The following is a 26,653-nucleotide window of genomic DNA, read 5'->3' on the forward strand; positions in this document are numbered from 1 at the left end:
AATGAGAGATTGTGGGTTTATAAAAGTCACATAAAAAAAGGACCAACATTTGAGATTAAATCATTTTTTTATTGAGAAAGAAATATCATTAGCGAAATATATGGTATCAATTATGTTAAATTATATAAGCTCTCCGAGTAACAATTACGAATTTGTAAAAAGTGAATAAAACTACGGGAGATTCTGCGAGAATGTCGCGAAAGAGTGAAATGTCTTTATCCTAACACCAGTCGCGGAACAGGCATTTGATTTACCAACGATGAACACAATTGTAATTGTTTCGTATGAATTATTATGTAACACTTATCTCTAATCCACAACCTTGCTTTCAGACGTAAGCAATAAGTAAATTAACCAACTATAGTTGATTATTCTTCTTACAGTCCACAGACAACTGTGATTGTCAATTTGTTGCTGCTTACAGCAAGACTGTGAACTCGGGATTAATCTTAAAAACAACGTAAAAGCAAGAGTGACTTCGCAGCTAATAATAAATGATAATCAGTATCGGATTATTACCTATATCGTTCAAACGATACTGTCCACTTCGCATTCCTTCGCTAAGAACAAGTGTTACATAAAAAAAATCATACAAATATGGATGCCACATTCGATCGAACTATACAGCTAACAATTATAAGAATACAAAACAATTACGTAATAATTAATAAATTAAACAGATTATTACGTAAGAGAGACAAGCTCCGCGAAACTATCCGCAAAAGCAGTTGTTACATTTTTGCAGCGGTGCGATGATTTAAACGTATCTGAGACTGGCAGTCTCTCTAAACAGCTCGAATGATGTAACATTTAACAAAGCGTCGTGCGGATTTCGCAACGAAGCCGCCGTTTTTGCGACCAACCTGTTGCTCATAATCGATATCGATATTCGTTAAATAATTACGACAAAATAATCGATAATAACTGCAGATAATTGCCAATGTGTGTATATATATATATATATGTATGTATTCGTAATTGGCCGCAATTACGACCAACTGCGTTGTATGACATAACTAACCAGGTAGTTGAAAGGTCTCGAAGGACGCCCAACTACTATTATCGACTTTAGCGAATAGGTGTGCATTAGCTTTTATTTTTTTTTATTTTTTAAAGTCTCATATAAATGTAAATCAAGTTCATTAGGATCGACCGCATCGCCAATCAATCTTGAATTATATAAATCAGACAGTCGTTGAGTAACAACTGCGATTTGTCCTTGTACATATATACACGGAACGCATGTATATATATATATATATACACACATACATATATATGTATGTGTATACATATATATATATATATATCTCGGTAAAAATTTACGTTATCGGTACATTATATCGATCAGTTGTACATCATAATAGACATCCGCGAAATGACCTAAACGTGTCTGAAAAACGTCGCAAAGGCTGCCAGAGAAACGCCGTTTCTTCTGCTCATTTTTGGACACCTTTCAGCGAAGACGTCTAATAAAGCCGAACAATTGTTCATAAGGCTCAAAATCGATCGATTTTCGCATAATGCCAGAATTCATGCATAATCTCTTGCGTGGATCTCTTTGTGGACTTTTGACGCACAGATGGAGTTGAGGCAAACAGCTGGAATACCTAGGCGATCTCTCGGATGTCTACTACAAACTACATTTGTACATTGTATAAGTCGTCTTTTAAATTTTGTTGCGACCTCGAATGGCCGGCCAGAGGCTTCGCTTGATGGGCAAGATTCGCTCGCCCGGCGCCGGCAGTGCCAATCTGGGTGCCGTGATGGTGAGGATACCGTCGGACGACAGGCTCGGTTGCACATGGCCAATGTCGTAGCCCTTGGGCAGCAAGTAGCGACGCATAAACTCTCTGGATATATAGCCATGCTTATCCGGCTTGTCCGCGTGTTTGGCCTCGATGGTGATGTACTCGTTGTCGGTGCGCACCGTGATCTCCTCCGGCGCGAATTGATGTACGTCTACGATCATTCGGTACTTGTCGTCGTCCCGCTCGATCGTGGCCTCGCCGACCATCTGGCGATCCAGGTCGTCGAATACACTGCGCCACGGCCGGAAGCTGCGGAACGACGGGAACGGCGGCATCCGCCACACATTATCATGGTACAAAGTCAAGCGTTCAAAGTGCCTCTCTATGTCCTTGTGGTAACGATCCATTTCGTTCCACCAGTCGCGATACGTGCTCCTCGGTACCAACGCCATGCTATTCTGCGGAAGAATCGGATCGATTAAATCATCCTCGAGTAACATTTCACAATTCCATGACACGCGAGTGAGAATTCAGTGTAAATTCGAATTTTGGACGGTCTTCGCGTAGATGTGTGATAAGTAACAGTTAATTTTGAAGCACTTATTCCAATGTAAAGATCCTTCGTTCATTGACAACCCGGGATTTGTTAGAAACGCGACGAGTACAATTAGTAACTTCGTGCAGTTGAATAATCGATAATTCGCGTGCAATGGAGCAGAACGTCATGCGTACTTTTCTATATTCAAGTAGTTCCTCGCGCTACAAAGAACCGATATCAAACGCCGATACGAAACGATAATGTCGAATGCAATGTCAATTGACGTTTCGAAGTTACTTGTAAACTGCGCAATAGTCGCACCGTACAGCGTGAAGATGTAACAGACTCGAACCGATTCGAATTACACCTTGTGACTAACTGCGCGACATCGTCGGCGCAGCAATTTATATTTGGTTTACCGCCTTTTTCGAGATCATTCCGTTACTGCGAGAGCGCATGCGCGCGTTTATCGCGGAGGAGTCATGTTCGCCTGTTCGATAGCGTGCGATAATTCTCTGGTTACTTCTAGCAATTTCGTTCGCGTAAATCAGGATCTATTTCGAACGATTCGTATAATTAGTATGACGTAAATTTTGGAATGAGACTCCATGCGTAATTCGATACACGTGCAAAACGATCTTGCAAAAAGTCAAAATTAGATCTACAAAACGACAGGACATACATCTATCCTTGTAAAATTTTACCTATTCATATATACACACACACACACATATATATATATATATCCTTGTAAAATAAATGCCATACATCATTAATTTAAAAAAAAAAAACGTCGATCTTATTTTATTATTATAAATGTATTATATATTTGTATAAATTTAGATATTGCTCTGAGTTCTCATTTGTTACATGTTGCTTCCAAGTTTTAAATGGAGTACATACGCGAATATCATATATTTAAATTATATATTAAATATCAAATTGAGCGTAACAACAGAGTATTTCACTTGAAAATATATGTCTCACTATTCTCGCAATTGCTGCCATTTATGTAGCATATCTATTTTGAGGTATTAGTCACACTTCACTTGCTTTTGTTGGCAAATGAAAAGCAGCCAAGAAATTCCTTACCAAACATTGCGTGTGACATCAGCGCAATATAACGCCAAATACTATTATATTAATAGCCTACAATGATACGTCAGCATTTTTTCAAATGGTTAATTGAAGTAACTGTAAGTAATGACACAGCTTCAACGCATTCGTCTCCTACTTATTTTTCTTACACGGTTTAAGGACGTTGTATAATCGTGACGAATAAGAAAGATTAATCAGTGCCAAGTTCCCATTGAACCTATGTTTCAGCTCGAACTGATTGCTTATCGAATATTTACATTATATATCTCATATCACATTAAAAATTCATCACGCCTTGATCGTGATAATCAAGCTGTCGTGACCGGCTGTAAAACTTTATACGGGTTCAGAATGCCGTTCGGATCCATCAGTTTCTTCAAATCGTGCATCATCTCGATCTCAGAGGAGTTTCTGCTCAAGTGAAGGTACTTTGGTTTCTTGAAGCCGATGCCGTGCTCGGCGCTAATGCTACCTTTATGCTGAGAGATGTATTCGAAAATGAACGGCTCCAGTTGCGCGGCTATGTCCTCGTAATATTCAGGTATGGAGACTTGTACGTGAATATTGCCGTCGCCTGAAAACAGGAAGAAAATTTCAGAAATTTTCAACGCATTTTAACATGTGTCGTTATTTTTTAAAGACGCTATTACCTATATGACCGTAACCGCTTATCCGGACAACTCGAGGATCGCGTATTCGTTCTCGTAATACCTCGACGATCTCGTAATAAGATGAAAGAGGCAGGGAAATGTCATACTTGAAGACGTAGCCATCACGCAGGACGCCTTCGCTGATCCTCTCTCTCATGGCCCATATATGCTACAAATTAAACAACTATTTGAGTAATGAAAATTTAGGAGTAACATAATGTCGTCTAACGATTTCACTGAGAATTTTCTTTTCAAAGAATCTGAAAATAACATGAATGTCTGTATGATCTTTCAGTTACGTACATTGACCTTCGTCGTTTCGTTAGCCAAAGTACCATCTTCGATAATGCCCTGATTCAATGCCTTCTCTACAAACAAGGAAAGTTTTTCTTCGTCATGCGCCGAATGACTGCCGGAAGTTTCTATAACCATGTAGAAGTCGTGACCATTTTCGTGCATTGTTAATGGATTTTTCAAGCCCAAGTGATTGATAGAAACATCCAAAGATAATCGGTCCATCATCTCGCAGGAAGACAGAATCTCGCCTAATTCTTTTTTTGCCAGATGATAAGTTTCCAACACTTTATTGAAATTCGTAAGTCCTGTAAGAATCATATAATTAATATATAATCTATTGAGGAGAAAACCAGCAAACACAATGTAACAATGTAAGACACACGTTATATAACAGTTACATTGTTGAGTAGAAATTACAATTAACAGGTATATTATATGTTACATTGTATTTGCTGAGCTGTATTTGTGATCAAACATACAGAGATCTGTTTTGTGCTGGTAATTTCATAATTTTTTTTCTCTTTTATTTATTCTATACACTTGTATTAGATTTACGTACCCAAGAACGCAACGTTCACAGCTTTAGGCAATGGTGGACACTGTATAACAACTTTTGTGACGATTCCCAATGTACCTTCTGATCCGATGAACAAGTGTTTGACGTGATAACCAGTGTTGTTCTTCTTCAGCGTGTTCATCGCGTCTACGACGTCGCCGTTTGCCTTCACCTAAATAATAAAAAAAGTAAAAAAAAAAAAGAAAAAGATAACATTAGTTTAATAGTATTTTCAAGTATTAAAATTTCTTTTCTAGAAGTATTATAAGTACTAGAAGTACTTTAAGTACTAGAAAGAAATATAAAAATAAAAAGAAGTAAAATGCAAAGTCTCGGAATCTAATTTGATCTAACTTAAATATAAATTAATGATATCTTTTTTTCCAACTTCAAATATTTTTTTTTCTAATTTTAACCCTTTTAGATCAAAAGAATTGTACCTAAGCGAAGAATACCGAACTAAGTTGATGTAATTTAGTAAGGTTTGAGAAAAAAAGTATAAACATAAAAATAAGAATGATATTTACCAAATTCAAAAGGAACATATTACGAAATAAAAGGAGAATAAATTAATGTCAAATGTATTTTAATTGTATTTTAATGTATTTGTTGAAAATCGTACTAATAATATTTATTCAAAATCATTAGAAAAAATAGAAAAATCAGTTATTTTTTATAAATAGTATTTGCAAATAAGAAAAATCGTCGTTATTTTATGAAACGTAAGGAGATATCTTATTCTGTCCTAAACAGTGTTATCTGTTACTTGTCATTACGGTCTCAAGCAAAACCTCCGCGTCGAATTTCTACCTTATCGCTCTAACGTACACACAGTTTCGGTATCAATCACCGCGGAATATAACAGAAAATTAAACCCATAAACAATTTTTTCAATTCATGGAACATCTCACATAGGACTTCTTAAGAGGAATTCAACCTATAATCTATAATGTTTTATAAATTTATTTTGAGACAGTTCTCTCGCGATGCGAATAGCAAGGCGCCATCGCATGCGCAATATATCGTCGTTGACACTTTTCGCAAGTGTTGCTAACAACGATATATCGTTGTTCGGCACCAAAAGGGTTAAGTATTTTAATGAGATTTAAACAATGTCAATATTGTGTGACAGATTCAATATCCGAAATATTTATATTGTTAACTTCGACATTGAGTTATGTAACGAAAATTCTTGCCACGTTTGTCACGTTTGGACTCACAGCTTCGACACCCAAAACGTTCCCGTGAAGATTGCCGTAACGCAGAAGTCGCAGGCCACCCGCATTAGTAGAGACGCAACCACCGATCAAACAACTGCCTTTAGCACCCAGATCCAACGGCATCATCAGCCCGACTGTAGTCAAATGATCATCCAGATCCTGTAAAACGCAGCCAGCCTCGCATGTCAGTACACCTATTATCGAAAATGCATATGTGTACGTGCATAAACAAAATTTTTTCCCACAGTTTTGTAATTATCAAAAGCAACGAGAAATTCAAATTGTTATTTTAGTGTCTTTTGCATCATTACACATATAAATAATATAGATGAGTCCCGCCGCCATCTCTTTTGCTACTCTTTTTTTATTTTTCTTTCTCTTTCGCTTTTCTTTTCCTCCATATATCTCGACCAAACATCATGGTCGCTACTTCTTTGTACGTTCCATTCTCGGGTTCTCTTATCCCACTTTTCCTTTTATGGTCCTATATTGTTCCGTTTCATCTCTAGCAACTCTCTCATCTGTTCTCCATTCTTCCTTCATTTTACCATCTCAGTGACAGCCATTCATTGTCCTTCTTGGGTCTTTCCCTTTCAGCTATTTTCTTTGTGCTCTCTGAAGTTGACCTCTCTTTACCGACTTCTTTCCGTAGGGACCTCCCTTCCTCAGCATTTTCGTGTCCAGTCATTTGTTCTTTCGCTCCCTTCTCTTAGCTTTTCCTCCATTTTCATTGCCGATTTGTCTTCGCTTTTGTTTTTATTTCTTATATTTGTTATTATGTTATTTATAATAATGAAAAATAATCGCGATCTAAATGATTTTAATTGTGTTTGTTCGACAAAACTTACAAAAATTATCTTAAAACACTTTTTGCAGGGACACATTCCAACTGTTTTTCTTCCACATACCTGCCAAATGATTTGTTTCCAAAATTTTATTCATAAGCTTCATGGAGACGACGATTTCGTCGAACACAGGTGTGCTGCCTCCCACGAGGCCGGTATTACCGCTTTGTGGACAGACCGCTAACCGTTTTTCATTGCAATATTTCAATATGGCCGACACCTCTTCAGTAGATTTCGGTTTCAGTATTAACTGACTGTTACCTGAAATTACAATCAAATCGCTGTATGACATAAAAAAGTCCGTATTTTTTCTGTAATGAAAAGAAACCAGTAAGTCAGTAATACAGTAAGTCTCATTCTCTCTCAGTGATTGACTCTTCAGTATTACCTCTCACCGTCTTGGGAAAATCGATGTTGTACATTTCACATTCTTCTGGGTCCGTGATGATCCGACTAGAACCAAGCAAGCCATCGAAGAAGCGAACGTCGGCGGTTGAGATGGAGGCGTAAGGACCGCGATGTACTTTGTACCGGATCGACGTTAATTCCGGTTTTGGGTTAGCCGAGTAACAACGACGAGATAAACTCGCGATCTTCACCGTCGGTTGTCGGACGGCGTCGTTGCATCGTCGAAGGAGAACGCTTACCGGCGTGGTTCGCATACTTAAATGTTGTCACGGTGAACTTAATCTGCGAAGAAAAAAAGATATTCTTAGCATGGTTTTGCCGCAACTTTACACGATCTTGTGACTCGTGACAGGATTTCTTATCTGTATATATAAGAGGATACGTAATATATTCAATACTTTGCAATAAAAAATATCTTTCGATGTGCCGTATCGAAATCAAAAAACACTAAAGTTTCGCTGGAGAAAGATTATTCTTTAACGTCGAATTTCTCTTTGCCGCTCGATGAACTTGAGAAATTCGACTGCACAAAATAAAATGTCATCCAACACAAATATTATCGAGTTTATACGGTAAGTCTTAAAATAGACACGCTGACTTTTGTTAGACATATCGCAAAGAACGTTGAAATTAAGTTAATTAAGTTAATTAATTTAAGTTAAGTAAATTAAATTAAATTAAATTAAAATCAACTACAATCGCGTTTTGCTTACCCGCAAACTTTCGATTATACTAATTTTCAAAATCATTTTATGTGTCCTTCCTGATTTTGGTCTTATATAAATCAACACTGGCTGCCTGATTTTCATGTACTCGATTTCATAAACCTCTGGTTTTGTTATTGTCAATATTTTCGTCGATGTCTTTATGTAATGTCTGTCTTCACATGAACGTTACATTTGATTTTCCGTACATTAAATAGACTCGCAGACAGAAACCTGGGTATTCTCCATCGATCAACAATTCAGTTATAAAGTATTATCTCGTTGATTGTCCGTAGAGATTACTTGCATAATATATAATTTTCATAAATTTCCGAACGCAATATTTCTGATTACGCTGTTCGCGCAGAGAATGATTTATCAATTCGACGAGACGCGCAATTCGCGACAGACTGAAGCTACCGCCATCTTCAGGTCTACTCGACAAACCGTTGAACAGCTGTTCGTCTTTTTTACCGATGTGGTAGATTTTTAATCGACTGAACAGTTTTCGCTTATTTTGTGAACATTAGGACCCTCCAGATTCCTCGATTTGTTCCTCTTCGAGTTTAGCTAGCAATTCGTTATATATAGTATCGTCGCATAGTAAGTTGCCGTGATATGACGGATAAAATGCGATGGAGTATAAATACTTCAACGCCGATTGCAAAACAACTGCCTGTCGCAATAATGTCAGAAGAATTGGCCGTTAATATCCGTATCCACACCGACGTCGCGGTGATTAAGGCGTGACTATCTTGGAGGACCTATTTATAGCTGGATGTGCATACGACAACGCGCCTTTCACGCGCGCGATCATGCAGAAAATGTAATTCATCGTTTGATAAATTAATAAAAGATCGCCCGCCAATTTTTCACCCCGCGACTGACACAATGGCGTCCTCGGAGCGGTACGATCTGTAGTCTGCTTCAACCGACTTGCACAATTTTTCGTAAATTCGTTGCAGAGAATTTTATTTTGCAACATTGTCATATAATATCGTAAAAAAATGTTTATAAATATTTATAACCACATATACCTATAACTGTACGCCAAACACATCGCAAATGCAATTCCGACGCTTTAAATGTTCCTTGCAAATCGGATTCTGCGTCCTGAATTATATTGCAAAATATAAATCGTCTTGGGCGAATTCGAATTTCAGGGATATGGATTTCCTATTCCAATAGAATTTCAATATAATTTCAATAGAAATCATTTGGGACTTTAAGCAGGGCTCGTCGCTTCGAAAGATTCTACCTACATAATAAAATCATTTTTTAATCTTGCATGTGAAAAGGATTTCGAGTCTGTATAGTATCGAATAGATCGCATTTTAGTCACCGATATACATTGTAAAAAATAATCAAAGTTGAATGCATTATTCATGTCGAAGCACCGCCCATTAGATAACAGGTATGTTTGCATTCCTCGTAAGCTGTTGCAGAAATTCCAACCTTCGGTCGAATGGATGACCTTTCTACGCGGGATACTAAGAATATAAGGACACAAGGGATAGTTCTCTAGGGAGATATGTCACAGGAAATTTTATTACAGCTTGAAATTTTTCAAGGTTTAGCATTAACTGTTCACAAAATTAAAATCCTCGAGAAAACAAAGAATCGCCTGCAGTTAAGAAATTCTATTGTTCAACTTAACTTGTGCGCGATCTCATAACGATGAATCGCAAGCAAAATGGAATAAAAGAGGAATAATTCGAAGATTTTAAATCCGAATCGAGACCGTAGAAGAGCAACACGACAGCAAATTCTAATTTGCTGTTAGAAGAGTGCCGATCACAAGTGCCGATTGCCGAATGCTTCGAATTTAATTTTATGCCGAATTTAATGTTGGATAAAAATGCAACAATCCGCCATGCAATCGGGATGTAATCGTGAGAAATTTATTTTTTCTCCAACTATCGTTGGAGATGGTTGGAGAGACGTTAAAAATAACGAAACACGATAAACCGATCGAGCATCTTTTATCTAATCATTATCTAATCGCTACTCAATGTAATCTTTTTATTGACTCTCATTGTTACCGCTTTCTCGTTATCACACGGGTTTTCCACCGTATTTCGCTCGAAAACCCATGAAATCGACTTTGAACGTACGGTCGACCAAATGTCGATTTTTCGTCGATTCAGTGAAATTCAGCATGAATGTGCGATCATGCGAGCGCGTGCGTCCTCATCGGCGTAGCCGTGTGAATATCGAAAGGGACACTCGAACAAACGTAACTTAACTCATAATTACATTCTAGAGATGATATCACGCGATTCTTACGAGATCAGTATCTCCCAACGAGCCGTATTTTCTCCCCGCGTTGTAACCTCAACGAGCCATTCTTGCCAAAGTCGCGAGCGCGCGATTTATCGAACTGCAGTCGCGAAAATTTCACGCCTTCTATCCGCGACAATCGCGTATACGAGGTCAATGCCAACGCGTTAGTCGCGTGAATCGTCGTGGAACAAATCGCTTCCAGATTCGGAATAAACAAGACGCCACAAATCGGCCAGATATTTCAATATTAATAATCAGCCGTTATCTCTCGCTCGGGCACGCCTCATAAGCAAGTCTCTCGTCGCAAATATTAATCGGCTCTCGATTTCGAACGTAATCCGTTGCAATCGTCGTAATTAATCAGTTGCGATAAACCGTCGCTCTCTCTCTCTCTCTCTCTCATTGCAGCGATAACTCGAACACCAGCAATTAGAAGGCGGTACAGTTGTCGTCGAATTCGTGGAAAAACCACACGATTCATTAAGAATTTAATTTTAGCGCGACCGGCCCGCGGTAGCACCGCAGGTGGAAAATAGAAACGAAGGATCGATGAAGCTTATCCGGTCTCGGTGAAATCTTAAGTATCTAATCAATAAGCTCGTCGCGTCGTCACTTAAGCGACGATTGGTGAGCGTGGTAACTCGAGGTTCCCCGAAACCGAGGAATGCGTTGACAAAGGAAGAAAGCATCAGCCGTCGAAAGTTGCTACTCATGGCGTGCGTGGACGTTACCCGCAAGATCGTTAAAATGCCATTAGGTCGACGGGAAGAAAAAGGACGACGCGATCGAAAGATGCCTAACGGACGATCTAAGGACATATATTTATGACGCAACAATAATATGTAATGGATGTAATTGAATATAAGTCTAACCTCGACGAGGGGTCAGTTGGTGGCGTCAGAAGAGCCAGTATGCGCCAAGACCGAAATTATCGCGCATCAAGGTGTACGTATAGATGCGTACGGGCGACTCGCCGATTTTTATCGTCTCTCGCACGAAGTAGCGACCACCGTACAATTAAGTACCGTACGTAAACGAGAAGACACGCTATACCGCTCGAACATTGCAGAATCTTCGCGATTTCGATGTATCGTTTCAGAGCGCTTTTCGTGCTCCGGATGAAGCCTCGCTGCCAATCGATTCGGTATATCTCGAGCCTGGAGTGTGTGGGAACATATGGAGATCATCAATTTCCGATTTAGCGACTGGGAGATGCCATTTGGCAGTGTAACATGAATATGTACGACTAATTACTAGTGAATCAAAGGTTAACGTACTGCGCGAGATATGAGAGGGCGGTCTTGCGTTGCTTTCGATACGACGTAACAAATCCCGATTTTTTACGGCCATGTAGACGCCCCGGTGGCCTCGAACACGCTCTGACCCAACGGGGCCCCCCGTCACGGCATTTATGCGTCGCACCGCGGCAATTACTCGTCCCCTCCCCCCTCGCGGCCGCTTCCATTTTCTCGACGTTAATTCGAGGACCGATCGGACGGACATCGAATATATTATAATCTACAGCGAATCTTTCGATAGGGAGCCCTCCTACTCCTGCCCCCTCCCCTTATGTATCACCGAACGATACGCGCCGGTATATTACCGGGCGGAGGACAGTGTGGGGAAAAAGAGGTCAGCGGAGAGGGGGCGGGCGGGCATGAGAAGGAGGAGATGGTAGAGAAACCGCGGGAGAGAGGGCAGCGCGATGGACACTTCGGAGAGAAGAAGAAAGAGCGGTTCAAGGTGGGAAAAGGGAAAATGCCGGGGGGAGAGGAAGAAAGAAAGAGAAAGAGAGAGAGGAACAGAGATCGTGAGGATACGCGGAGTGGGAAGGGAACCAATCGTCGCGACGACTTAAACGCCGTGCGCGCGCGCGCAGTGTGGGTGTGTGTGTATATGTATGGCGCGCACACACGTCAATGGACCAACACGATGCGAGCGACCGCACATGACGTCAAGTGTACACATATACGCGTCACACACACGCGCGCGTGCAAAGCGCACGCGCGCGCGCGCCTCCAATTCACGGACATCGACCGCGTATCGCCGTGTGTGGCGGCGACGGCAACGCGACGGCTATATCGAGAGATGAGAAAGTATGCGACGCGAGGGAGCGAGAGAAAAAGAGTCTCCGGGGATTGCAGGACGCATGCGCCGTTACAGACCGACGCTACGCGCCGTACGCCGACCGCACAAGCCAGGCCAATTCCTCAGTGGCGGCCCGAATCATTAACTTGTTTCCCTAGCAACCTCGCGCGACCCACACCATTGGCTGCGCCGTTTCCCCCACCCGCGCGCCCCCACGCTCCGCCGGTCGAACAACTAACTACACAGACGCAGGCCACGGTATCGTTGTGGCCATGCTCGTATAACTTTACACAGCATAGCCGAGGGACTATAGCATCTTCCCCCGTTACCCTTCGCCCCTTTTAGCTGGTACGACCCCTGCTGAGTGCACGCACACATTTTAGAAGGGGAGACGCGCGCGCGTTCATGCAGGGACCTGGTTACTGGGATTGGTGCAGCCGGGTTTCTTCCTACCCTACGCGCGATACGACTCTTCCTATCGTCCGCGCCTCGCGTCGAAATCCGAGACCGGTATTGGGAGATGAACGATAAATCGGTTGTGTTTCATGCGTTGGCGCGGCTCCCCTTTCTCTCTCCTTTCCATCCTTTTTTTTTTTCCCGTTCCACACATATACGGAAAATTTCGCCGAGGCGGAATCTCCGTCCCGAGTGGGCAGATTATGCGCAAGGGGATTTTTAATCGACATTTCCATCAATGACTAGAGCGTGCGTAGAAAGGTAAATCGTGTAGCGACGGACGCTGAAAATAAAACGCTCGTCGGTGCGCCGCGCGATGCAGGCTCGTTCGCAGTACGTTCTATATTATTTCGTTCCCGTTAAGATAGACGGGGGGAGAATTTCAAGGGCCCCGAGCTTCGATCGTCGAAATCACGAGAGATCCTGCGTCCTTGATCCACGTGAGAATGGATCCTCTCTGCCTCGGGCGGGACGGGATGCATTATGTATGGAGATTTCGTATCAAAATTAGAACTTTCTTCGATATCGATGGAAGCAACACATGTGTACATTCCAAGGACGAGAGATGTTTAAATATTGTTTTTCTTTTCAAAATTCGCTCACGCACGGAAAAGTATTTCAAGGAGTATTCCTCGCACATACCGATTGGACGGAAAATTTCTACGAGAATGCGTCGAACCAATCGCATATAGCTCGTGAGTTCAGAGTTTCGAGCCGGGGAACATAAACTCGGCTTAGAGACAGTTGTGCCAGGGCCGTATCATGCACGCGTGGAACCCCAGAACACTCACCATGCGAGCTCACGCGATATATCAATATTATGTTACAATTCTTTTGTGAACGTGGTAATGACTATGATATGCATTTTATTTTATAGTAACTGAAATGGTTGGATGATATTACAATGATATTACCCAGAACATTTGTATGTCACGTTGATGAATGTAACAGAAATTAACAATTTACAATTTAGAACCTGGACATGAAGAAGTTACGGTTACAATATGAGTAATATAGTTTATATGTGTATTGCAACTGACCCAATATTTTCAGAATATTTCACGATGCAAATAATAAAATTTTGTAAATGAGTTAACTGCACTAGATATGAATTCATTGCAAGAAATAAAGATTATTTTACGAAAATTTCATTCATACAGAAATATTGCGATAAATAAATGTTCATTATTGTAAACGATAAACGATCTTCGAAATATTTGTACGAACTAATATCCATTTAGTATTTCGAAACTTTCTTTTATATCTGTACCATCTTCTTGAAAAGGAGGATTGTTTCCCAACATGCCGAATAAATAACGTTCTCTCTTTCTCTCCGCAGGCAGCTGGACCCAGAAAACGTGGTGGATTGAAAAAAAGGTTTAAAATTCCACAGAAATTTTCCACAATGCTCTACAATAGATTTATGAAATATATCCGGATATATATGCTCAAATATTTTGTTTTATTTTGACACTTAATTTTTAGATTTAATTTATAAAAAAGTATTTTTCACGTAATTGTATATTTTGGCTATGACTGTACTCGTACTTATCTATCTGCAAATAATACTCAGTTGAATTAATCATAGTCTCATATGATTGTATGCTTTGCAGAATAATATAAATCATTAAGCACTGCAAATAAATATACGATAACATTTGATATAAATTTAAATTATTTCGATCTTAAATAACTTGTGACACGATGATATTAATAACAATGACATGCTACAAGCTGTACTCCGTTTATATTTTTCATTGCAAATATGCGAGATGGTTCTCGACAATTTTCTTAAATATGAATAATTTTAATCCTTTATGTTATTTGCAACTTATAAAATTCTCAATTTTACAATTTATGATACGCAACATAAAATAAATACATATTCGTTAAATGGATATCAGGTACGCGTATGTTAAGTAACAATTGTTCAATAATCAGACGAATTGCAAGATAAAGGAAAGATTTATGTAAACTGCATAACTAATACATCGTTCAATCTTCTCTTGGATAAAAAATATAACAGAAAAATCTGACGACAGACGATATTGTTGTGTCGTCACAGTACATTCTTCCCCATAGAGATAGTTGAAGACTCTGAGATAAGATAAAAAGTTCCGGGGCATTCGGAAAACTCGACACGTCCCTACGCGAGGGACGTTATATCGTGGAGAACAACGGGGGACTATACCGTCGTGTACGTATACGCCCGTCCTACGAATGTGTGCGTGAGCGCGCGCGACGACGGCCGCTAGAGGCGCGGTGGAAGACGCGGGGGGAGAGCCAGCCTGAAGTACCGTTAGTGAGCATGCGCCTATAGCCATCATATCCGATGGCCCCGCCTTTCTCGGTGCGAACGATGCCTTTGGGATTTGTCCCCGCCGAACCAATCAGCGAGCACGATCGACGCGGTGCGGCGCACAACGTACGGCGAGCGGGGCACGCGGGAACGGGGGAACAGCTGGAAGGGATGGCGGCGTTAGGGATGTGCGGGCACGACGGGGGCAGCCGTGTTATACAGTGTGGGAGCAGCCAGCAGCAGCAACCAGGAACAGCAGTAGATACGGCAGCGGTATAAGCAAACTACTACCAAGTACTACGAACGAACGGACGAGACGTCGTCGTAGTTTTCACGAATAAACGTTATCGCGCGAGTTCACGACAAGAGTGAAAAAAGTGGTAACACGACAAACGGTGGAATCGTGTTCTCATCGTGCACAGTGCGGGTCGTTCGACCACTACGTATACGTATACTCGTGCATACGCACACATATACTCACTCACACACACACATACACATCACGCACACACGGGGAGTGCTTGAAAACGTGCATCATATAGACGTGACTGCGCAGTCGCCATGTGAGTACCTGAACAGGGCGAGATGTTCGTGTAGAAGGCTTCCTCGATTCGTAGCGGTGTCGCCGTTGTCGTCACCGTTGACGTCGTGTCATGGGCCGTCGTGAGAGTGTATCTTGTTCCTCGGTGCTGTGTACTGTACGCACCCGTGAGAATTTCGCCCAAATCGAGCGCTCGCACTGCAGGTTACGGCACTGACGATCCACACTGAACGCGACGGTCCGTCGGCGTGACGCGACGCGTTGCTCGATACACTGTACGTGTGTCCTGACTCTATTTCATTCTCTCTCTCTCTCTCTCTCTCTCTCTCTCTCTCTCTCTCTCTCTCGCTCGTAGTTTCACTGTCTGTTTCTTTTTCTCTCCTGTTTCGTACCACGACTTCTCTTTTCCTCCCTCTCTCTCTCTCTCTCTCCCCCTCCCTCGCACGCAAGTCCCGCCGTTTCTCCGAACGTGCTTTATTTTGTAATCCAATATGTCGGCACTGCGAGACGCGCCGCCGTTGCTCCCGATTCGCACGAGGTACTGACTGGACTGTACTGCCTCTTGATGTCGTGTATGTATGCGTGCGCGCGTACATGTGTGCATGTGTGTCCGTCCGTAAGCACAAGCATGCACAAGCATTTTATTGCGAGCACGACGACGAGCGTTTCTTGCACGACATTTCTCGTTCTCGAGGAGCGTCCCTTTTTCGCGCGATGCACCGCGTGCTCTTGCGTGTCGTCGTGTTGTTATTATTCTTATTATACCATCCGCCGTAGCCGTCGTTTATATTACCATTATGGCGAGAGATCCATGTCAGACGCCCCCCTGGCACAGTTGTCTCCCTTCTCTCTCTATTTTTCTCCCCTCTCCCCTCTTGTAGCCCCCTCTGCTTCTTGCCAACCCGCCTTTTAATCCCGCATTTCCCGCTCTCGATCCGATCCCTATTCCCTCTCTGCCTGTTCCCCTTCAATTCCCCCTTTTTCCGCTCCCTCCGGCATCGTGGCACTAATTATGGTGGATATATCGGCCGAGGGCGACATTTTGTTCGTTCGTTCACATGCACGCAACGTACGTACGCATGTACGCACGCACGCACGCACATGCCAAAATGGATATCGCTGTCGACGGCGTCCGCACTGGGATCGATATTTGCGATGCCCGCTTTTTATTTCGGGCAACGGGGCGTACAGAGCCCTACCTTATCGCGCGAGGCTCGCGGCATCAAAAGCCTCTCATGCTTTTTCTCTTTTTCTCTCCTTTTTCTCTCGTTTGTACCTCTTTCATCCCCATGCCCCTACACTCTTTCTTCTTTCTTCCCTTTTTCTTCCCGAAAGAAATATCGAGTTCCAGGTATCGCTGACCCTACTGAGTCATATTTTACTGGAACACGTAGGGGGCTTTCTACATTCCGATTGCGTTATTGACGCAACCGCTGTTAGGTTGATAAAAAAAAATACTCATTCATCTTTCTTTTTCTCAACTGTGAGAATATCTCTATAGGAATCTTATGCTATGGAAAAGAGGAACAAACATAAATCTTTCGGTCGAGCCAGTGTTTTATGTTCATATAGAATAAACATTTATGTGACATGAATATTGGGATTTTCAATCGAGCAAAGGAGATAAATATCTTCATAAAAATTTGCGATATCTCTCTTATTCTAGGAAAATAGTCGACGAAAGCAATCGCAATAGTCGAAGAATTTTACGATATTTCAAGTTCAATATGTCAAAATATAGATATTCTCATAGCGTGACTGATATAATAAAATCTTATAATAAATAATGATTACGCAAGATATGTATTTATAAGAAACTTTTATATGCCTTTTGCGTCAAAAGCTATTGCTGACATAGATGCATAATAGACATAACCTAAAAGTGGTGTTTCGTCAGTTTCTCAATTTCGGCAACGATAAAGTTGGAAAAATGCTTCACCAATAACGATATTTGATTGAGATTGAAGTACTAAATGCGATATTAAATGAATAAATTAACTGATATAGAATAGATCAATAAAGCCATATGCCCGTTTCATTACGCATCGGAGTTACGTACATATAATTATCTCATACGTTCGTTATTTTACGCGACGCTAATAACAGTACACGACGAGCCGTTGATCAATTTTGATTTACTTACTTTGTTATGCCGAATGATAGTCCTGGATGCATTCGTAAATAAATAAATGTGTGACACAGTACACTTCACTTTCGAACGGCGGCACAATAACCTCGCTAGCGGTGATTATTTCGCCGAGTTCAGCTCCACAATGTGACAAGTATGTACATTCATATCTATGAAGGTTATCGTGTGGTCACATGTATCGCATAAAGGCCACTTCACATTTTTTATTGATTTGATTATAAATTAGATACTAAAAATATATATTTGTTAATACAAATATAAATAATATTACACATAGAAAGGGAGAGTACTGTGTTCTAATATTTTAGCAATATGTGGCAGAGATATATAATTTAAAAAAATGATTGAAACAGACTAATTTCAAATCTTAATGTTTATTGCAGAAAAAGAAATTGATGAAGTTGATATTATTAATGATATGAATATCTTTAGCCAAATGGAAAAATAGATTTTTAGAAATATGAATTAACTTTTAGGTTGAATAAAAATATCACATGTTCAAACATGTGTGTTATATGAATATAAATATAAATATTCTAAAATTAACTTGTTATTTATTATCGTTTTATTTATGTGTATCTGGTCTGTTTTACAGGGGCAGCATGACGGGAAGATTGAAACCAATGTGAATATATGTGTAAAATGGCAACTAAAATGAACTATGTGCAAGTGAGCACTATTAGCAAAAGATACTTCTTTTTCTGAAAGGGTGTCTGTATTTTAATTTTAAAAGGGTATAAGGAAACATGACAGATGTTAAACCAATTGGAATTTCGCCGTCTCAACCACAACCACAACAACCTCAACAGCAGCAGCAGCAGCCATCACAGCAACAGCAACCTCAACAACAGCAAATGATGATTGCAACCCACGAATTACAACAACAACAGAACGTACAACAGCCACAGCAACCACAGCAACATGTGCAACAGCAGCAGCAACAACCTCAGCAAGTACAACAGCAAGCTCAGCAAGTGCAGCAGCAACAAGTGCAGCCGCAGCAACAGATGCAACAACAAGTACAAGCACAGCAGCAAATGCAAGTTCAGCAGCAAGTACAACAACAAGTACAACAGGTACAGCAGCAAGTTCAGCAGCAGCAGCAACAGCAACAACAGCAGCAGCAGCAGCAACAGCAAAACAACGGGCAGCATAATGTTGTTCCTACTCAAGTTCAAGTGCAGCCACAGGTAGCTGCTAGCATGCCGCAACAACAGGTACATTTTCTTTTTATTTCCATACTGTTTTGTACTTCTTATTTGTATTTCTTACTTGTTGTTTCATCGCAAGTTAGTTCTTTTATTATTTAACTTTTCTCTCTAATTTCTTTTAATCCTCTTATTGCCAGGCCCATCTACGCGATATGCGTATATGCGAAGACTGCCTGGGCCGATTTGATATGCGCCTTCTATAAATTGTTTTATAAAGAAGAAAATCGATTTTATGGAAAGTTTGAGGAAAGTTTTAGTATTTATTCTCTTCAAACAATACGATATTAGGCATTAGAGATCATGACTAAGCGTAAACGGAAGTAACTTAACACTCAGAGGAGCGATAATCTGAATGTAAACACACGGAGCCGATGCATCGACCCGTGGCAGTTCTCGCATACGTACCGCAGGCCGATAGATCGGCCCGCTGGCAGCCAAAAAATTAAAATAACATTTATAATTTCGAATTTTGTACATGAAACCATTCTGTTTACACCTTGTTATTAAAACAGCTTCAAGGTGCTGTCGCAGTATCAATGCAACATCAGCAGCAGCAAGGAGTAGGTGGTGTGTCCATGACACTCTCAGGTCAACAGGGTGCAACCACTATAACTACCATGGCTGCGCATCCGCAAGCGGTCCAAGTAATTCAACAGCCATTGCAAAATCAAGCTTATCACTTGCAACAATTATACAATGCTCAGGGCACACCTCTGATAATGCCAGGAAATCTTGCTCTCCACCCAGCAGGCATAAATCCTTCTTCTATTCAAGTATGGATTCATTAATTCTCACTTGTGAATTTCACAATATAAGAAACGATGCTCAAGTTTAAAATGATCATATGTACATTTTATAGGTAATAACAGCTGGAAAGCCATTTCAATCTGCAGCTCAACTAACTCCACACATGCTGACAACAGCATCTACTCCTGGACAAGGCGGTGCGCATCCAGGGGCTGGCGGTACGAAGGTTCAAGGATTTCCTACCGGCTATTTACCCGTGCCAACCTCAGCTACTCCTGGCGGAGGTCAGACGTTGGTATTTGGCCAATTGGATGTACTGGGTTCTCCTCAACCTCCACCCTCGTTGCAGCAGCAACAACAGCAACAATCCGCAAACAAGCAAGATCAGGTTCAAAAGGTTATTATTAAATAACCGATTTCGATTTTGTCAGTTGAAATGGATACAAATATAATATAAAATGCTTAAGTTTTAATTTTTAAAACGAAATATGAAAAAACTGCATTGACTACTAAAAATATGGATACTCTATATATATATATATATATATATATATATATATATATATATATATATATAAATAATACATCCATTATGTGCAATACACTAATTCATAGTTCATTACGCTTTATATACGAAAAAAGTATTACAGGCAAATAATTAAAAATGAATAAAATAATTAAAAATAATTCTTGATATGCTAAATTTTAATATCGTAAATCATAATACTATATAATTTTTAGAACGCTATAATTTATACTGTATCATGTCGCAAACAGTACGCAACATGTGCTGCTGGAACACCTTCAGGTGGAAGGAATGCCGGCATGCAATTCGCACCGTGGCAATTCGCACCACAGGTATGGACTGCAGGGTTGCAGTCGCCGACGATCTTGACTGCTGCGCCAAATCCCATTTTTCTTAGGGGTGCCACACAACCTGATATGTTTATACAGAGCCCTCAGCCAATACAAGCGCACAATGGTTAGTATTTCCGCAGTTAATAAAATTAAATATCCTAATTCCAGTTTACATAGTCTTGTTATAATATCTTTATCTTAATTCTTTCACATTTTTTCCATAAAAAAGTAACTCTGAAAGAAAGATGGCCTTTTCATCCTTATCATTAATGTTGCATTATTTTTACCGAAATAGCTCTCGCAACGCAACAGCAAATTCACGGTGTGCAACAAATCGCGGCTACTGGTGGGAAACCGAAGGTAATGGATATTCAGCAGCAGCAGTCGCAGCAGGGTAAGCCGAATGTGGGTGGCCAACGACCGTTGAGCATCTTACCATCATCTTTACAAGCAGTACAAGCTGCCAATATACGCGCAGCCAGTTCTGTTTCCACGCAAACTGTTCACGGAGTTCAAACTACGGTACAAGCACAGGTTACTATATTAATATCGGCACGCTATAATGGTGAAGATAATTTTAAACGTTGCAAAAAGATAAACATTCAATTTTGTAGCAATAAAAATTATTGTCCTAATTTTTGGACATTCTAAATTACAATTATTCCTTAATGTTATTCTTTCAGTAGTATTCTCGTAAAAAAATTATTAATGAAATTACGTAGAATTTTGTATTCATATAATGTTTTTTTGCTTCTTCTATCTTACAGTACATTTCATAAAGATATTTCGTTGAATTATGTTCATCATTAATTTTTCAATTATGCGTTGCCTTCTAACTTTTAGCTAGTTGTTTCATTGATAATAGATATTTATTTAAGTAGAATATATTAGCATAAGCTATAATTTTCTTGGTTATTCGAATTTTTAGAGTGGTAAAAATGCCGGAAGCTCTGGAAAAGGCCGTAAACCTGCGCAGGTACCGCAACAACAGCAACAACAACAACCAACTCAGCAGCAATCGATACAGCATCAACTTGTTTTTATACAACAGAAACAACACACACAACAGCAGCAGCAGCAGCAATTGCAACAACAATATCAGCAACAAGTGCAGTCTACCCAACAGCAGATACAACCTAAACCTATCATGAGTAAGAATGTTTAAAGTGATCTTATTGGAGAGTAAAATTTATGTACCTATTTATTTTCTTCATTTTTGTTATGCAGCGAATATGACGTTACAACAGCAACAACAACCCGGCGTCGTTTTGGGTGCGGACCGTCCTATTATGCCGGTTGTATCAGTGGGTGGAGTTGGGGTTGGAGTGGCCACTACGTCACAGATGAATCAGGTGCCCCAAACTCCCATGCCAGCGGTGCAACAACTTCCTTTATCGGTATACAATTTTCATAATATTCAATGTTTTGACATTACTTTCATGACATAATTCTCTATAAAATAACGAATTAGATAACGATATTAAAACTGCAACCTTTTATCGCGTAAACTTTCTACAATTTTAATTCTACGAACTGGCAAACGTTTGTCGTGCTTTTGGTCATGATAATTTTAATAGTATGCTATAATATACAAGACCTCTCTCTGTCTCTCTCTGTCTCTCTCTCTCTCTCTCTCTCTCTCTTTCTCTCTCTCTCTCTCTCTCTCTCTCTCTCATGGATTTGGTTGTTATTTGTTCCAGGCCATTAATCCAACTATAATAAGTAATCAAATACTTAGCGGAGCGTCGCAAGTTCAGACGATGCCAATTGTGAACACTGCACAAGATCAGCAAAATCAGCACGATAACACCAATTCAACGATAATGATCACATCACCGGAACGTAATCCGCAAGCGGAATGTCCACTAATGTCGTCCACCACGAATCCACCGGTAGCGAACGACGATGGATTAAAGTTACTGCTGAAGAAAGAAGAAGTGCCTGTCGTCACTACGGAGGAAATCACGATACTTCAGACAACAGAAGTAACAGGTATTATTAACCAATTGTCTCATTGATATTAAGAGCTGCGGATGACTCAGTTGCACTGCAATTAACGACGCGTTCAAGCAGAACAAAAAAGTAAGCCAACGTGGGCCGGATTACGCATATTCCATGCGTGATTGCGAGAGTGTCGGACGAGTGAATACGTGCGATAAAGAATACGAGCGTGTATTTCTATTGTCTGCGTATAGATGGGGACCAGAATAAGCCGGTAATAAAAGAAGAGGAAACGCTTGTCCAAAAAGTGGAAGAGAAACCGTGCAATAATCCGTTAGCAGGGCTTGCCAATGCTGTGAACGCGATTACGAACGGAGTGAGCAGCGATGAACCATCGAATATACCAGTCTCAGTACCAGCCACAGTAAATAGTAATAAACAAGCGCCACCTAAAGCCATGGTAAAGCCGCAAGTCCTCACGCATGTAATAGAGGGATTTGTGATACAAGAAGGTATAACTGCATCCTTCATCCATTATTATCATATGTGAACAGCACTGTAGTCGCATTAGATTACGATGTCACAAGCAGAATAAATCTTTTTCACATTATACGTCGCATTGAATTATCCCGTGTGTTGCAGCGTCGGAACCGTTCGCGGTAAGTCAAGACACTACCAATACTCTCAATCGGAATAACACAGCCACCGAAAGGGAAACTCTCGAAGAACCACCGAGTAAGTCGTTTATTTCTGTTAAGTCGTCACAGTGTTGCGCGTTTGGAATTTAATACTGTACAATTTGTATCACAGGAAAGAAACACATTCCTAATTATCCGAGTGAAGAGGATGGAAGCAGTAGATCGACCAGTAAATGTGAAAACTGCGACAAGATAATCGACGAACAAAACATCAAGCTCAAGAAAGAGAAGCGATTTTGCTCGTCATTGTGTGCGAAGAGGTGAGTGCTGTACTCTTGAACATGAGGGGAGAAGGTGTGCGAAGAAAATATTTTCAGACGATATCTGATTACTCTTGCAAATATCAAATACTTAATAATGGCTGCTACAGTCATACTTGAAAAAATATATATATTATTCACAGCAAAAAGCGCGAAACGCGCGATGCTAAACTGGAGAAGCAGTGGACAGAGACTGAAACTAAAACCGCCGATAATGACATAACGAAAAAGAACAGTGAGGAGAGGCCGTTATCAACGAGCACCACATCCTCCATCGATGAATCACTGCCGAAAGTGAATCCAGTTAAATGGACGGTAATGAAAACATCTTCCATAAACATGCATGCACGCTACAAGATAGTAGATGAGATAATCGAACGGTGATGGGCAAAAAATTTATTGCTTTCCCAGGTGAACGAAGTGTGCGATTTCATACGCGGTTTACCAGGATGCGCTGATTATGCGGAGGATTTCGCCATTCAGGAAATCGACGGTCAAGCACTTATGCTGCTGAAAGAAGACCACCTCATGTCAGCTATGAGTATTAAATTGGGTCCCGCATTGAAGATCGTAGCCAAGATTGATTCGATGCGCATAGACTCTAATTCTACTCCAAGCTCGAACAGCTCGTAACTAGGTTCAGCCGCAAAAAGCGGCCATCTTTATGGTGTCGATTTCTAGTTTATGGGCTACAGGGTTTTGTGCAAGTGCTCCTCATGATGAAGTGTGTCGTAGTGTATCGAAATGTATTTCATCGGACGTTTTACAATCGTGAATATATGTCGTTTAACTCTAAAAACAGTTTATATAATTTTTTCTTTTTCTTTTTGTAAGTATGTTACACAATGATGATCGAAATAATGATAACAGACGTTGCTCGACTTACGAACGAGGTAAGGAATTTCGTGTTATCATTGTCATCAAAATCGAGACATTTGTGAGTGGCGATAAAACTCGGGACTTTTCCTCTTGTGAATGTCCGTCCTTTTCAGGACATGTCTTACCACAATGTTTTCTTGTTTATTATATAACAAGGACATTGCTTGTTCTATGACGATGAATAGGAAGGATTGTGTATCATACGCGTGCACAAGATTTTCCAAATAATAAACTTTGAAAAAGTGTTCAGCCGAATGATCTTTGCATAAAAATACTTTTTTCAAAGATCATACCTCGATCACGTGTTATTCGAGAATATCGTCCTATATTATCAATTGGATATAGTTTCTCGAAAACAAGAATTTAGTTAAACGATGTAACGTTACAATTTTCAGTCGTCCCTTACAACAGCATAATCTTGTCTTTGAGATGACACATTCAGCAGAAAAATATCTTATACGTCCGTCGCGAAATATTTTGCTGAACGTCTGTTCGCATTTCATATGTGTTTACTAAACACGGTTGCTACTATTTCTGTGTCGAAGATACACTTAATAAGAGCAACGTGTTAAACACAAGCAAATACAATATAATAAGAGAAGAATGTTTAACAGAATTTTCGAAGAGTCATTGGTGTTGCAATGATACGTTGATACAGTGAGTGACTTCTGCCGAACACAATCATTGATTATTACGTTACATCGAGCGTTAGGTTTACACAAGTAATCGTGCGCGAAGTAGAACTCCTATATTGACTGATATTCAAAGACATGTATATAATTACATATATCGATAATTGCGCGCAGAACGTAGCATGAGGAATTTCATTTTATACATATTCACACAATATCCGCGGATATCTCTCTAAAATACTATTTTGCGAAATCTGATGACATAATAATGTGACATGTTTGGAACATATATACATACATATGTACTAGAAAATGCGGGAATAATGTTATAACATTGAATTCGAGATCTACTTATGCAGGCTAATAAGACATATATTCTCTCTATATACAATGGTAACCAACTGACTCTTGTATATACATATGTATATATGTATGTTTTAAAAATAAGTGGCACTGTCAAGGAACAGAGTACAAATTGTGTCCATTATACAGTAGAGAACACATATTGTACATATGAAACAAGAACAAAATGTATTTTGTATTCGAAAGTAAATACCTGTGTGATGTATAAAATGCATTGCCTTCTGTACGATTTACAGTTGTAGCTTCGCGACAATATACGATATCTGCCTATTTCTTCCTTTTTAGGCGTTATGCGTTGCGTGTCCGAGTGACGATTCATATTAAATTCAACGTAAAAATATTTGATCATGTTGATATACAAAAAATTGCTTTTATTGTGCATACATTTTTCGTATATGCATTTTTGTAAATGTTACATTGCACACTCGACCGATATCATACGTGTAAATAGTAAACAAAATGTTTATTTAATATACAGATTTTATATGATGCGAAATCCTGGTTGTGTTGCTAAAAATTATCCTTCCAGTCTCACAGTTCTTAGCTTTTTCTTGAAAAAAAAAGAAAGAAAAATACAAATGATTATCGTGTGTATAAGAAATTATATTTTCGGCGCTAGAGATATAGTAGCATAATGATACGATATAAGTCCAAAAAAGTTATACTATGCTCAGTACTGAAGATGGTGACTTTCTAATGGTGAAAAGTAAAAGAAATGCTTATGTGACAAAAAAGATTCAATATGTCATTATCATGTTATGTTTTCGAAATTCAATGTAAATATCATATTGCATTTATCACACAAAATTCACACATTTGAAATATTGGGAAATATTTTGAAAGTGAACAGAGACGTTACAGTTTTTATAAATATATCTTATTGTAAGATTAATTTGATACTTTGATATTGTGCAAAAAGCCGCGAAATGTGTTCTAAATTTAGTACACGTTACGTTTTAAGTACCCGTGATTTGCTATGCATTTTATACAAACATTTAATGTATAGTTCTAGTACATCTTTTTTTGTATGTTAAGAATACTTTAGCAAAGAAAGCAATATAATGCTCAAAGATATTTGTATATTATGCAACACTGAATTTGTCCCATGTTCTATTCATGCCTATGATAGAAAATAGATTGTATGTGAATATCATTCTATGCACCATATTCTCTCATTATAT

At 39.8% G+C, this 26,653-nt stretch overlaps 3 protein-coding genes across 13 annotated transcripts; 1 reads left to right on the top strand and 2 right to left on the bottom strand.

Annotated features, from left to right (window-relative positions):
• Positions 1-48: 48 nt before the first annotated feature.
• Positions 49-2,982, bottom strand: LOC105190245 (protein lethal(2)essential for life). Of its 4 annotated transcripts, none has more exons than XM_011152907.3 (2): positions 2,611-2,982; positions 49-2,209 (listed from the first exon to the last, which is right to left on the bottom strand). In XM_011152907.3, exon 2 carries the CDS (start codon positions 2,201-2,203, stop codon positions 1,670-1,672), a length of 534 nt encoding a protein of 177 aa, XP_011151209.1. In that variant the 5' UTR covers positions 2,204-2,209; positions 2,611-2,982; the 3' UTR covers positions 49-1,669. The 4 variants fall into 4 exon arrangements, with proteins under 4 accessions (XP_011151209.1, XP_011151207.1, XP_011151208.1 ...); XM_011152905.3 differs by having other exon boundaries at positions 49-2,204; positions 2,484-2,982; XM_011152906.3 differs by having other exon boundaries at positions 2,587-2,981.
• A 125-nt stretch (positions 2,983-3,107) lies between these two features.
• On the bottom strand, positions 3,108-18,003 carry D2hgdh (D-2-hydroxyglutaric acid dehydrogenase). Of its 5 annotated transcripts, none has more exons than XM_011152897.3 (8): positions 17,878-18,003; positions 7,344-7,645; positions 7,019-7,216; positions 6,111-6,304; positions 4,894-5,062; positions 4,341-4,639; positions 4,038-4,206; positions 3,108-3,961 (listed from the first exon to the last, which is right to left on the bottom strand). In XM_011152897.3, exons 2-8 carry the CDS (start codon positions 7,615-7,617, stop codon positions 3,696-3,698), a joined length of 1,569 nt encoding a protein of 522 aa, XP_011151199.1. In that variant the 5' UTR covers positions 7,618-7,645; positions 17,878-18,003; the 3' UTR covers positions 3,108-3,695. The 5 variants fall into 5 exon arrangements, with proteins under 5 accessions (XP_011151199.1, XP_011151198.1, XP_011151200.1 ...); XM_011152896.3 differs by lacking the exon at positions 17,878-18,003 and adding an exon at positions 15,765-15,953; XM_011152898.3 differs by lacking the exon at positions 17,878-18,003 and adding an exon at positions 8,077-8,360.
• LOC105190243 (putative uncharacterized protein DDB_G0271606) lies at positions 15,287-24,833 on the top strand. Of its 4 annotated transcripts, none has more exons than XM_011152900.3 (14): positions 15,287-15,756; positions 18,479-19,100; positions 19,607-19,867; positions 19,954-20,238; positions 20,619-20,823; positions 20,995-21,233; positions 21,628-21,850; positions 21,927-22,096; positions 22,400-22,691; positions 22,895-23,152; positions 23,283-23,375; positions 23,451-23,598; positions 23,742-23,913; positions 24,010-24,833. In XM_011152900.3, the coding sequence occupies exons 2-14, from the start codon at positions 18,630-18,632 to the stop codon at positions 24,229-24,231; spliced, it is 3,039 nt and encodes a 1,012-aa protein (XP_011151202.1). In that variant the 5' UTR covers positions 15,287-15,756; positions 18,479-18,629; the 3' UTR covers positions 24,232-24,833. The 4 variants fall into 4 exon arrangements, with proteins under 4 accessions (XP_011151202.1, XP_019700210.1, XP_025152497.1 ...); XM_019844651.2 differs by having other exon boundaries at positions 15,289-15,756; positions 20,995-21,221; XM_025296712.1 differs by lacking the exon at positions 15,287-15,756 and adding an exon at positions 15,837-16,009.
• The last annotated feature ends 1,820 nt before the right edge of the window (positions 24,834-26,653 follow it).

Source organism: Harpegnathos saltator, unplaced genomic scaffold, assembly GCF_003227715.2.
Source record: "Harpegnathos saltator strain DR-91 unplaced genomic scaffold, Hsal_v8.6 scaffold10, whole genome shotgun sequence".
NCBI lineage: Eukaryota > Metazoa > Arthropoda > Insecta > Hymenoptera > Formicidae > Harpegnathos > Harpegnathos saltator.